The sequence below is a fragment of the Eptesicus fuscus genome, chromosome 19 (assembly GCF_027574615.1).
Source record: "Eptesicus fuscus isolate TK198812 chromosome 19, DD_ASM_mEF_20220401, whole genome shotgun sequence".
Classification (NCBI taxonomy): domain Eukaryota; kingdom Metazoa; phylum Chordata; class Mammalia; order Chiroptera; family Vespertilionidae; genus Eptesicus; species Eptesicus fuscus.
Genome location: NC_072491.1, coordinates 29,867,048 through 29,880,915, shown reverse-complemented (window position 1 = coordinate 29,880,915; position 13,868 = coordinate 29,867,048). Strand labels below are relative to the sequence as shown.

The following is a 13,868-nucleotide window of genomic DNA, read 5'->3' as shown; positions in this document are numbered from 1 at the left end:
CCACGTTAAAACTGCTGCAGAAAGTCCACAACAGAACCAATACCGAGTGATCACGTGCTAATTGTTCGCTGAACATTGTTTATAAGCTGCGACTCTTGGATATAAGGTAATATTTATGTCGGCGAAATTGCTACAATGGTTTTTCCAACACATAGCCTTGTTGCTAAAATGTGTTAGAAATAACAGTGAATTAATAACAAAAAATAACCTGTTAATTTAATTACAAGCAAATCTTGGTTAAAAGCATTTTAAAATTAACAGGGTGTTAATTTTCACATATGACATAGGGATAGGAAATTTTGTCCATTAGTCTGTTAAATCGAGATCCGCAAAATCGAGGGCTTACTGTATATGTGTACCCACTACACTCCTGGCCACTATGTCAGTTGACTACTCTTGTTTTTTCCACTGTACTTTGTCCCACACTTGATTATGAGTAGACTAGAGGCCCGGTGCACGAATTCGTGCATAGGTTGGTCTGGCCTGCCCAACCCGATGGGTGCCCATGAGGCCGGCCAGCCCAGGGGGAGGAGCTACGGGCGGTTGGCCGGCCCCATCCCCAATCCGGGCCCAGAACAGACTGGTTGGCTGCCGCAGTGCGTGTCATAGCCACAGATCATTCTGGTGGTCCCGCTGTTCCGGTCGCTGGGCTTTTATATATATAGATGCTCAGTATTAGGGGGATCTTGAAGGGTCCTATCCAACATTACTTCATGGGAAGAGAGAGGAGATAACATGTCTTAGAATCAGGTAGACAGACTGAGTCTCCAGGCTGGGCCTCCAGATATACAACCTGCTCCAGGAAAATCCCTCATTTTCCTGGAAGGGGAGAACCCAAGATACAGTGGTTTCTAGAAACAGGTGTAGATGCTTATAGAGGTCTGGGAGGCCAAAGGATATTTCAGGCTATGAAAAATAACTACCTATTAATTTTGAAAAACAGCATGCCCAGGTTATCAGAAGCATTTTTCCTAATCCCCATGTGAGTTAAACTCAGAAAACTTACCCACTTACTCAGAGAACGAGTGACTCGGTTTGCGTGGGAAGCGAATTTTGCACTGTAAAAACCACAGGAGTCGCTTCGCCGGAGGTAAGTTCTCCAGAAAGAAGTTTCTCAGGTTTTTAGGGCAGGTCGCATTTTCCCTGTCCTGGTACTGCGCTGGCGCTGGCGCTGGCGCTGGCGCTGGCGAGGGGGAAAAGGGGGGTGGGGGGGGGCCATCTTCAGGGGCTCTGACTCCGCCAGGCCGACAGGGAGCGCCCGAGTCTGCGCTTTTCCCGCCAACCCCCGCGGCGCTCCAGCCCCGGCTCGCGCAGCCGCCTCTAGAGCCTCCGGCGCCAACGGGGCAATTCCTCTTCCGGGGCAGCGCGGAGAGACGTGCGGGACCCGGAAGCAGACGCGAGCGCAGCTATATAAGCGCCGCGCGGGTTGCACGCCTTTCTCTTTGAGGAAGACGTGGTTGCCGTAGTGCATCTCCGTCCCGCCCGCTCCTGACTCACCGCTGTTCGCTCTCGCCGAGGAACAAGTCGGTCAGGAAGCCGCGCCGCAGCCATGGTGAGGCGGAGGGCGGCGCCGCGCGGTGGCGGCGGTCGCGGGACTCGGGCCCGCGCCTCGCGCTCTTCTGGGGACGGATGCCGGGCTGGGGGGAGGCGGTGAGTAAACGAGACTCACTTAGTCCAGGGGCTCCTGGCATGGCGGAGGAACCCGGGAAGCTTGGGGTCACGCTGGTCCCCAGAAGGGGCAGGCTTTAAAAAGTTTTCCTGGTGTTTCTCCCTCACTTGTTTCGTAGGCTTTTAAAGATACCGGGAAGACACCCGTGGAACCAGAGGTGGCGATTCACCGAATTAGAATCACGCTCACCAGCCGCAATGTCAAGTCCCTGGAGAAGGGTCAGTAGCTTCGGGGGGTGGGGAGACCTTGGGGCCGAAAGGGCCAGGAGGTTAATTTCTTCGGTGCACGGTGGACTCGGAAGGAAGGTGACACAGGTCGCTTGCTTTTGAGAAGACAAAAGCGATGGTATTTCATGTCTCCTGTGTCTGGTCCTTCGTAGTTGGCGATGAGGAGATAATTGCCTGTTGAATGACGGTGATAGTCGGATACGCTATTCTGAGCCAGCAGCAGTTAACACGTCTTCCGGCGGCTCGGGTTGTTTGGGATGAACTGAAGGGTGTGTGTGCTTCTCTCTCTGCAGTGTGTGCTGACTTGATCAGAGGCGCAAAGGAAAAGAATCTCAAAGTGAAAGGGCCAGTCCGGATGCCGACCAAGGTGAAGTAAACCCGGAGGGGCTGCTTTTACGATCGTGGTTGTGGAAGTCCGAGGTTTGACTCGGGATAAGGGCCTGGCTGCCAAAAGTTCCGCTTGCCGGTAGAGAGAGGGTGGTTCCCACAGAGCATCTGATTTTTAAGAGGCAGCAGTGGGAGCCTCTTTGCTGCGGCTGCCTGAGGGGGTGGGGGTGCTTTCCAGCCACAGCTCCGGGGGGGCTGAGGGGAAAGGGACTCGCTGTCGTAAGTTGAAAGCCTCTGAAACGGGTTTATGTGAAGAGGAGTGGTGCCCTGGGAAACTTGAAGGCGGAGTTTACTTGAGCATAGCTTTCCAGATGTCCCGGGGATGAGCATAAAGCCATAAACGCGTGGTTTCCTCTCTTTCCGTGCAGACTCTGAGAATCACTACAAGGAAGACTCCCTGTGGGGAGGGCTCTAAGACCTGGGATCGGTTTCAGATGAGGATCCACAAGCGGCTCATCGACTTGCACAGCCCTTCCGAGATTGTCAAGCAGATTACTTCCATCAGCATTGAGCCGGGAGTGGAGGTTGAAGTCACCATTGCAGATGCTTAAATCAGGCTTTTTAATAAATTGGCTTATCAGTTGTTAAAGTTTTGTTGACTTTTATTCATGATACTGGCAGATCTTAGGGATATAGATTTGTAGTACAAAAGGTTCTGGTATGATTCTAAAGTGCACAATGAATGTGATGTGAGCTTCCTTATATGACTATAAAACAATTAGTAGGAATAATGTTACCCATGTTTACAAGAGGACTTCCTCGTTTTAATTCTGGCTAGAGATCTGAGAATATTGGTATAAACAGCTTTGTAAAAGTAGGATTTTTATTTTAAAATTACTACAGAGACTTAACAAAACTTTTTTTGGGAGGGGGGTAAGGAGTTCTAGTGAGGAATAACTCATTTTTTACTTTTAAAAGTATACAGTGCTGAAAATCTATGGAGATGCACAAAACTATAGAGATAATAAAGTCAGTATGAAGAGTAAAAGGAGCTACTCTAATCTCCTAGGACCTAGGCTTTATTGCCTTTTATGATGTGACCGTGGTTATTAGTAGCTGCTGCCCGTACACCCCAATTTGTGGGGGAGAGTTCTGGTTTATGTCTGTTTCCCCCATGTAAATAATGAAGTCTCCCTTTTACTCTCAAAAATGCCCTAGGTTAGTCCTGGCCAATGTGGCTCATTTAGTTGGAGCATTGTCCTGTACACCAAAAGGTGGGTTGGATTCCAAATAATAGACACCCCCCTGTTGGATTCCTTTCTGCTTTAAGTCCTAACTGCTAGCTAGTTAGGATTGTAACAATTTTCTAGATGAAGCATTAATAGCCAGTGGTGATTCATATTGCTGATGTCAAAACTTCTTGTTCCAATCAGAGAACTGAGGTCACAGGGCAAGCCACCATCCCCAAATCTAGAGAATTGATCACAACCATAGGATACCTAGAGCAGAAGCTGCTGTTGGAGTACTGAAACAATTTTGACTATTGGAGGTTGCTTGCACACTAGCATGAAAGTGAAAACCAGGGCTATAATCATGGTATAGGGACCATTTCACAGATTTTTCCTCGGGACCTCACCAGGTAGGTTCCCAGAAGGGTTCCTAAAAGCTCCTGAATTGTCTGGGGAAACAGCCACAGGGAAACACTGAGCCTCTTCTCTCTAACAGGCCTGACCTCCAAGGGGAAGGACTGAAGAGTCAGTTCTGAAACATGCCCTCTGAGGAAGAGAACCCAGCCCTAATTTATCCTACTTCAGCCTTCTGTCTCAAGGAAAACACATGCTGAAGCTAGGAGGGGCTGGGAGTAAAAGCTATACTGGGGGAGAAGAGTCAGAAATGCTAACCACACCCCTGAGATGGGACAACTAATAGACTTGATTAGAAAATTCCCTCGCCCATGACCTAACACTTAATAAAATGTGATAACTAGCAATAATGGATTAGAGCTGAGAGCTTCAAGATACAGTAGTTCAAGAGAAGTCCCAAAATCAAGAGCGAAGGAAAAAAACGCCACTAGAGAAATTGGAAGCCTATTAATGCTTATAGTTGCAACAAACAGTAAGCACAGTCCATCTCCTAGCCAGAGTAACAAACCCTTACATAAATGACCTATTTACCTCGGTTTTATTACCTGGTAAGATATCCCAATTTCAAGGTCTAAACACTTAAAGGTATGCCAGAAGGCAAGAACACTGGCAAAAATAAAGCAGCCATCAGAACATAGATGACACTGATAAATGAAATTATTGGAAAGGTAATTAGGAATAACATGCATACGGGAAAGGCTCATGGAAAAAGGTAACATTTATGAACATGGATAATGGAAACTAAAAAGGAATCAAAACTAGAAGTCAACAGCATAGTAACTGTCTTTGCTGGGTTCATCAATGGACTAGACCAGTGGTCGGCAAACTCATTAGTCAACAGAGCCAAATATTAACAGTACAACGATTGAAATTTCTTTTGAGAGCCGAAAACCGACTTCTGGGCATGGGCCACAAAGTTTCAATCACACGGTACGTGTGCGCCTGCATGTGGTATTTTGTGGAAGAGCCACACTCAAGGGGCCAAAGAGCCGCATGTGGCTTTCGAGCCGCAGTTTGCCGACCACTGAACTAGACTAAGCAGAGGAAAGTCAGTGAGCTTGCTGAAAGGTCAGTTGAAATTTCTCAAACTAAAATTTAAAGTGGAAAAAACAGAGCCAAACATCTAAGAGCTATGGGGTAATTATAAAAGTTGTAACATGCATATTTGGAATGCCAGAAAGAAAGAATGGAGAAGAAATATTTGAAGTAATGTCTGGTAATTTTCCAAAATTATTGACAGACACCCAACTACAAATCCAGGAATTTTAAGAGGACATCATGCCAGTTAAATACCTAAAAATCTATAGTTAGGCATATCCTATTCAAACTAGAAAAGCAAAGACAAGAGAAAACTGAAAGAATTCAGGGGCAGGTGGGAAGGAGGGTGTGTGTGTGAGGTGTGTGTAACTTGCCTATAGAGGAACAAGGATAAGAATTACAGCAGCCTTCTCCACGGAAGCCATACAAGCAAGAAGAGAATGGAGTAAGATCTTCAGTGTTGAAAGAAATTATCCTTTAAAAATGGAGAAATACAGACTTTTTCAGACTAACAAAACCTGAGGGGATTCATTGCCAACAGACCTATCCTGGAATATTAGAAGAAAGTTTCAGGCAGAAGGAAATTGTATAGGTCAGACACAGATTTATATAAAGAATGGAAGAATGTAGGGAAAGGAATAAATGAAGGTAAATTAATTCTTTTTAATTGATCTAAAGATAACTGTTCAAGATTCATAGATACAGAGATTGATGGTTGCCAGAAGGGAGGGGGCTTTGTGAAAAAAGGTGAGGGGATTAAGAAGTACAAAGTGGTAGTCACAAAATAGTCTTGGGGGTGTAAGTACAGCATAGGAGATATAGTTAATAACACTGTAATAACTACATGTGGTGCCAGGTGGGTACTAAACTTATTGGGGGCTGGAAGAGTAATGCATTTACGTTCACATTGAAATAGCTTCACCGTTTACATGAGCAATGGTTCAGATATAGAAACAAAATAGAGTTTGGTCCTCTCTTTTCTGTGATACATTACTTGTACTGAAAAGCTATTTGACTTCAGTCAGGGAACTGAACCAGTTTAAGAAGGTACCAAAGGGAAAAAAAAAAAAGACAAAAAAAAAAAAGAGAGAAGGTGCCAAAGAAGAAATATTCTCTTCTTGTGGAAGGTAAATATACAGGAAAGTTTTTATCTCAGAACTCAGAGGTTCCCCAAATCCTTTACAGAAGGTCTGTATCCTGTGAGCCTCTCCACAAACAACCATGCCATCATTTTTCTATGCAGGTGACATCAAAGAGGATAAACATTCTACATAGTGAGCTGTAGTAAATGACATTATTTAGTCTATGTACAGGGACATTAATCTTTGCAATTAATTATTCTTCCCCTTAAAAATTAGCATTAACAAATGTCTTGCCTTCTTACTCCTTTCCCCTCATATACGTACGAATGCCTTTAACTTTCCCAGATACCTCTTGTCTTGACTTAGTTGGTTTACCGTGACTCTCTCTTGTGATTCTGGGAGTCACTGGTTGGGCTAATGTGGACATCCTCTTTTCTATAATTACACAGAAAAAGCCAACCTGCCCCAAGTTGGATCTAAAAATTCTATCATTCAATGGTGGATGCTACTGAATTGATTTAGCCAACACATAGTAGTGTATCAGATATAGAAACAAGATGCCTGATAAGCTGTTAGCATTTTCCATTCTCTTCTTCCTCTTTTACTATTTTTTAAAGGCCCCTTTTCATTCCCATGCCAGCTCCTCAATAATTAGCTCCTTTAAAAAAAAATTTTTTTTTTTTACTTTTTTACAGAGAGGAAGGGAGAGGGATAGAGAGTTAGAAACATCCATCAGCTGCCTCCTGCACACCCCCTACTGGGGATGTGCCCGCAACCAAAGTACATGCCCTTGACTGGAATCGAACCTGGGACCCTTCAGTCCACAGGTCAATGCTCTATCCACTGAGCCAAACCAGTTAGGGCTAATTAGCTGCTTTTTAAGTAAGCAGCTAAAACTGGTTGGAGAATCAAGGGTACAAATTGAACCAGCTTCCTCTATGCCTTTCCTCCTGCATCTTCTGGCTGTCCTTCGTGGAGATCTGTGGTCAGGATGTCCTGGACATTGAGGGAAGAGAAGGAGCCCCACCAAATGGGGCTGGTTGCTTATTTTCTCTTTCTTCCCTTGAAGCTTCATGGGCGTTGTGAAGCGTGAGAGCTGTATGTTGTAATAAATAAATCTGGGATCATGTTCAGCTCTCTTCTCTCCTACCTGGGCCTTCTACAGAACCAAGAGGAATTGTGCCACTCTCACTTGGACCCCCCCATTTCATTTCCTCATGCCCTTCTGAACACAGGGGCTATGATATTCCTTCTCTTTGCCTTTTATCTGGGAACATGGTGCCCTACCCTGACACTGCCTGGCCCCTTAGAGGGAGTGATGGCATTAAGACCAGCCCTCAGGACCTCTCCACCAACCCTGTCCATGTCTCTGAGGATGTCTCTTCAGTTCTGCAGGAGGTCCCAGAACTCACGGCACAATATATCTTTGTATGTTTGTTATTAATCCCAGGAACTCAGGATTGGTATGAAACTTATTACAGCAAATTTTAATCATTGCACAATCTAACTGCAACTTTGAAGACATTCCTGAGGGTGATTTTTCTTTTTTACTTGAAAATTTACTAAAATATCCCCTTTGTCATTAATCTGCCTGTGTAGTTGGTGGAAATGTATTCACACCTGCAGTGATGTATACCCCAGACCTCATTCAATTATAAAACTGTTACCTTGCCTGGCCGGTGTGGCTCAGTGGTTGAGCATCAACCTGTGAAATAGGAGGTCACGGGTTCAATTCCTGGTGAGAGCACATGCCCAGGTTGCCAGCTTGATCCCCAGTGTGGGGCATGCAGGAGGCAGCCGATCAATGATTCTCTCTCATCATTGATGTTTCTATCTCTCCCTCTCTGAAATAATAAGAAAAGTATATATGAAAAAAAACCCAACTCTGTGACCTTAACTCACTCACCAATGGCACTGAAAGTCATTATATTGTTTTAAATCTACTCAACCCTAAGGTATATTTCTATAATCACAGTAATGTATAAAATTTTGCAAAATCAGTGAACAATTCCTGAAGTTACAACAAACACCAAACGGTGAGGAGTTGAATTAAAATGGAAATCCTACTTCATTTACGAAACAAGGAAATGTGCTTATTGTCTATAATTTTCATTTATCTTGAAATCAACTTGTAACCATGGACATCTCTCAAAGAAAATTCAACTAAATGCACCCTCCCTTTGATATTGGGGGTGAGGAGGAGGGGTCTCTGTGGAAACCTCCCTCTCAGGAGAAGGCAGAGAGAGAGCAGAAGCCCACCGGCTTTCTATTTGTTGGCTCCGGATTTGGACACTGGAGGACCAGGACTTTGTGCCTTCTTATTTCATAATGTCTGTTCTCGATAATAAGAAATCCTTTAAGTAGAAAGGGCCTTATAAGAAAGTGGGAGCTGAAGAGAATGCTGTTTTGGAGAATAAAAAGCCCGGTGGGCTGCCGCTGAGAGGGAAGCATCCGTGGGAGGCTCCAGGAAGAAGACAGGAGCGTTCAGGGAGCTGGCCCGGGGCCAAGGTTCAGGAGAGGAGAAAGGGTCCCCATTGTCCCAGCCCGAGGGCTCCTGGTTGCTTGGTGGGAGAGGGCGAAATCACATTTCACTTAGCGGGAGCCCCGCCGAATCCCTGGAATATGCCGATTGGATCCCCAACATTTCTTACTTGTAAGTATCCTTAATGTCATATCCTGAGATGTGAAAAATAAAAATCTTTTTTGGGGTGGCTGTTCTATGCCAGACACTGTGCAAACATCTTCACACACAGCAGTTCACTTACTTCTGAATATAGCCCTGTGGGGTGCCGGGCAGCATCCTCAGTCTATAGATGAGGTTTCTCTAATGAAATCCAGTAGCAACTGTTACTTTTGCTCTCCATGGACAGCGAGGGAGAGTCCCACAGAGCCCACAGGTCACTGCAGGTGAGCCCCCTGCCCAGCATGCCCACGGGCTGCTCCCACACATACCCTGATGGGCACCTCTCCTCGCTCTCGGCTGGCACTCCTCTGCTGCCTAGGAGATGAATTTTATCTTCCTCACCCCGGGACCCACCATTCCTCATTTCAGCACAGCAAAAGGCCATTCTTCCCAGCACTCCTAAGATCCCCACCTTCTTCTCTTAAAGTTCCCACCTGTGTTTTGGTTTTTCTATTTTTGTGGGGGTTGGAGGGGTAGGCAGCTCCTCCCCACTGCACTAGTCCCCAGTAGGGGGTGTGCAGGAGGCAGCCGATCGATATTTCTCTCTCACATTGATGTTTCTCTTTCTCTCCCTACCTCTAAACATTCTCTTTCTCTCAAAATCAATTTTAAAATCTTAAAGAAACCCACATCAACTGATAAAATGTGGCAAATTGTCAGTAGATATACCATACCGCAGATATCATCATTTAAGAGTCTCATGCTCTACCGACTGAGCTAGCTGGGCATCTGCCAGATGTCATCATTTAAGTTGGACAGTAAGTTGCTTGAGTTCAGGAAAACTTTTAAGTCCCAAACCTAAGAGAGCTTTTTGTGTGAAAAAAAAGAAAAGAAAAGAAAACTAAGATAAATTATAGCCTGGATAAATGATCAGAGCCTTTAAGTTCTCTACCAACTGAATCTTAGTGAAATCTGGAAAAACAAAAACAAAAACAAAAACCCATCTTATTTGACAGATGACTTCTTTTTTTAAAATTTATTTTTATTGTTGAAAGTATTACAGATGCCCCCCAATTGACAGATGACTTCTTAATACAAGGCTGAACCTCTTAATCCAAGGTGTGGTGGAAATAATTGCTTCAATGGTCTATCTTAATATGTCTTTGTGATCAGAGAGGGCAAAAGGACTATTCAAATTACAGTATGGGGGACACATTCTAAGACCCCCAGTAGGTGCCTGAAACTGTGGATAGTAACATATTATGTTTTTTCCTATATATGCGTACCTAAGATAAAGTTTAATTTATAAATTGGGCACAGTAATAAATTAACAACAATAACTAATAATAAAATAGAACAACTATAACAATATACATAAAACAGTTATGTGAATGTTCTCTCTCTCTCTCCCCCCTCACTCTCTCTCTCTCTCTCTCTCTCTCTCTCTCTTTCTCTTTCTCCAGTAGTTTTTCTATTTTTCAGTCCAAACCTAGTCCTGAATTTGTGTAATCACCCCTCACTTGCAGTAAATAGATTGGTATCACTCATTTTAGGGGACACCTTGCTGAAGTCTTTGTATGGGCTCAGTGCTTTCTGGTCCAACACGTCATTAATCAGAACAGGTTTTCTGTTCACATCTTCCACCCACAAACGTAATGCCCTTTCCATCCTAACTAAGCACCTGTCACACACCACCGACAACTGTGCAGGTTGAGATGTGACAGCAGAAGTAGCGCAGGTTTCTTTTTCCTTCAGTTTCACAAACAGAAAGTTCATTCTTATTGTGGATCTTAGCAACCTCAGCATATGATTTTTTTCTTTCTTTCTTAAGTTGAGAACGTTCACCCTTTTACGTAAAGGAAGCACTTTGTGGCTTCTCTTTGGCAAAGCCAAATTGCCAGCATCACTACTCTTGCAGTGTGGGGCCATTAGTAAGTAAAATAAGGGTGACTTGATATTTGATAGCTGAGTGACTATCAGGCAGGCAGGGAGCATATATAGCATTGAGACTCTGGACAAAGGGATGCTTCATGTCCAAGGCTGGACAGAGCAAGATAACGTGAGATTTCATCATGCCACTCAGAACTATGTGCAATTTAAAACTTATGAATTTCTTATTTCTGGACTTCTTCATATAGTATTTTTAGACTGCAGTTGACTGTGGATAACTAAAACCAAGGAAAGCAAAACCACAGCTAAGTGAGGACTACTATACTAACTGGAGTATTGTTGTTTAAATCCTCACCCAAGGATGTTTTTTATTGACTTGGGTAAGAAAAAGAGAGAGAAAGAGAGAGAGAGAGAAACATTGATTGATTGCCTTCCTTATGGGCCCTGACCATGGATGGAACCCACACAGTTTGTTGTACGAAACGATGCTCCAACCAACTGAACTTGCCAGAGCTGGCGTGTTTTTCTTTGTCCCACTTATTCTATATGCCAATTACAGAGGAAATTTGGGGAAAGTAACTTTTGGCCCTTTATACTGTAGGCAAACTGCTACTTTGGTTATTTGCAATTGGAAGGTGCCAGTTATTTCAGCTGTGTTTCTTTTATGACATATTTTTAAAAGTCATGCTGGTTCAAAAACAATATATGTTAACTAATCACTTCATTGTTTTTCACTTGAGTAATTTTAGACCTTAATTGAGCTCATGCTTTCCTCTTTCACTGTTTATTCTTACTAAATGTATAAGTTTATGAATAACATGATGATATTAAAATAAGCATAAACTTATTAAGCAAGGGAACTATATGTAAAGTGTTGGGTTAAAGTTAAATAACACAATATTAATGTATAGCTTTGCAGTTTCTGAAACCTACACTTAGAATTGAGATCTGCTGTTTTATAAGGTTTATTTTGTAAATTTTAAAATGTGACTATATTACTACACTTTTTTGTAAGTGTGTGTTTCTGATTAAATATCTTTCATGCATATTAGTTTTGGACTGAAGTTTTGAACATAAAGTAGGCATTTTATAAACAAAGATTCTAGGCTAATGTTGTAAACAAAACCAAGTTATTTCCACTTGATTGCTCAAGTCATTTGAGATTATGAGTACTTTCTTGGCGGTGGGGGGGAGATATGTTGCCTTTTCTTTTTTTCCAGTTTTGAAGCAGAATTTAAGTTTTAACCAAATGTCCTTTTTCTGTTCCAAGATCGCATCTAGAAAGGATAGAGGGTAAAAGAGAAGTAACGGAAACCACCATTGGTTCATTTCGTGATGGAACACTAGATGGCGCTGTCCCCTGAGGTATTTGACTAGAATTGACTACCAACCGTCTAAGGTTTATGGTATGGGTTGGTTTGTTACTTGGTGTTTTTCAGAAGTCAGATAAAAACATTCTGTTCACTTCTTGTTCTTAATGAAGTTTTAACTTTATAAATAAGGATCTACAATGGAAAAAAAGATGGACTTCTTAAATAATGTAACTGAGATGTTGGATAAAGGTAAATGCCAGGATAGTAACTATGACTTCCTGGTACCAAGAACAAACTTGTTTATCTTTTGTTGTTGTTGCTAATGAACTTTATTTTTAGAAAAGTTTCAGATTTACAGAAAAATTTCAAGGACAGTACAGCAAGTTCTCATTGGCCTTGCATCCATTTTCCCCTATTATTAACATCCTACATTAGTATGGTGCATTTGTCACAACGGAGGAACTGATATTGCCATGTTACTATTAAGTCAAGTCCACACTTTATTCAGATTTCCTTAGTTTTAACCAGATGTCCCTTTTCTGTTCCAAGGTCGCATCCAGATCACCACTTTGCCTTTAGCCATTATGTCTCCTTAGGTTGTTGCTCTTGTTGTGGCAGAATCTCAGACTGTCTTTGATTTTGATGAACTTGATGGCTTGGAAGGTTACTGGTTGGGTATATTGGAAGATGCCCCTCCGTTGAAATATATCTGATGCTTTTCTAATGAGTAGACTGGGGCTATGGATTTGGGGGAGAAAGACCAGGGGTAAAATGCCATTTCATCGTGTCATATCAAGGGTACACACTATCAATAGGACAAATCACTGTTGATGTGGCTTTGATCACCTGGCTGAGGTGGTGCTTGCCAGGCTTCTCCACAGTAAGTTTATCTCCCCCCTCTGGCCTGACTGCATGCGCTTTGGGAGAAAGTCCATGTGCGCAGTGCACACTTGAGTGGGGTGTTATGCTTCATCTCTTTGAAGGCAAAGTACATAAATTATTTGGACTTACTCCGCATGGGAAACTTTTCTCTTCTCCTCTATTTATTTATTTAACTATTTATACCAGTGTGGGTTCATGAATATACATTTTTTCATACTCTGGTTTATAATCCAATACTAATTTACTTATTTTGTTACTCAAATTGTCCCAGTTTTGGCTTTTGGGAAAATTTTCAGTTGGCTCCTGTGTTACTTTGACATAGCCCCATCAATATGGTGTATTTTATTTTTAAAAACCCAACTTGTTTATTTTAATTGATTTTGTTCAGTCTACAAGGAGAATTTAGTTCCATTATTCTCTTCTATTCCATTATTAAAGTAATATGTAATGACAGAAATTGAAAGATAGATGAAAACTATCCCAGTTCAATTTTTGTTAAGATTTGAGTGTGCTCTCTTGAAGTGTTTTCTTTTTTCTTTATGACTTAAAAAAAATAGGTCTAATCATTCTTTGTAAATAATTTTATATTCTGATGATTTCTATTTAAGAATGTATCATGGATATTATCTCACTTTATTACATATATGTCACTTAACATGTTCTATGCAGTTCAGTTCATCTTTCCTTTCTAATTGGCTAAACTTGGTCCATAAATATCTTCAGTATTGCATAATTCTGGACCCATATCAGGTCTTTACTACAGAGTGACTGAATGAATAACTCAGCTGTTTAAAAAGTTTCAATAATTTTGAATTGTAAATAGTGGTGAAATGAGTACATTTGAGCCTACAAGTTATTCGAGCATTTTTACATTATTTCAGATATTTGAGATTTCTAGAAGTTGACTAGGCCCAACAATAGCATCGATATTTTTAAAAGTTTTGATTAATAATGAGATTTTACAAAACTGGGCAAATTGTATGAGGCTAACCCAAGGAAAGAAAGGAAAGATGTCCAGACTATGCAAATAAGCAAGGTGTCCCTGGTTGAGAATCTAAACAAAATGAACTAATTAATGAGAAATAAGGCTTCTCACAGACATGATTCCTAATTGAGAGCCTCGCTGCTACCCTTCTCAGCACCCATCTCACTGCTGTGCTGAGGTGGGGAAAGT

The 13,868-nt window shown here is 42.3% G+C and overlaps 1 protein-coding gene and 1 non-coding gene across 3 annotated transcripts; both read left to right on the top strand.

Moving 5' to 3' along the window:
* The first annotated feature begins 1,422 nt into the window (after positions 1-1,422).
* RPS20 (ribosomal protein S20) lies at positions 1,423-2,866 on the top strand. 2 transcript variants are annotated; one of them, XM_008143329.3, is made up of 4 exons: positions 1,423-1,552; positions 1,788-1,887; positions 2,190-2,263; positions 2,652-2,866. In XM_008143329.3, exons 1-4 carry the CDS (start codon positions 1,550-1,552, stop codon positions 2,832-2,834), a joined length of 360 nt encoding a protein of 119 aa, XP_008141551.1. In that variant the 5' UTR covers positions 1,423-1,549; the 3' UTR covers positions 2,835-2,866. The 2 variants fall into 2 exon arrangements, with proteins under 2 accessions (XP_008141551.1, XP_028003778.1); XM_028147977.2 differs by lacking the exon at positions 1,423-1,552 and adding an exon at positions 1,559-1,650.
* On the top strand, positions 2,050-2,115 carry LOC114232151 (small nucleolar RNA U54). The gene has a single exon (XR_003618198.1). It is a non-coding gene; the product is annotated as a small nucleolar RNA U54 (small nucleolar RNA).
* Positions 2,867-13,868: the final 11,002 nt, after the last annotated feature.

What these genes read in the sequence shown, in the direction of transcription:
- RPS20 (XM_028147977.2), top strand. Translation starts at nt 1,630, where the DNA reads ATGCCGGGCTGGGGGGAGGCG. An exon ending in TGCCGGGCTGGGGGGAGGCG is followed by an intron (nt 1,651 to 1,787) that starts GTGAGTAAACGA and finishes CTTGTTTCGTAG; the next exon opens with GCTTTTAAAGATACCGGGAA. An exon ending in CAGTCCGGATGCCGACCAAG is followed by an intron (nt 2,264 to 2,651) that starts GTGAAGTAAACC and finishes CTTTCCGTGCAG; the next exon opens with ACTCTGAGAATCACTACAAG.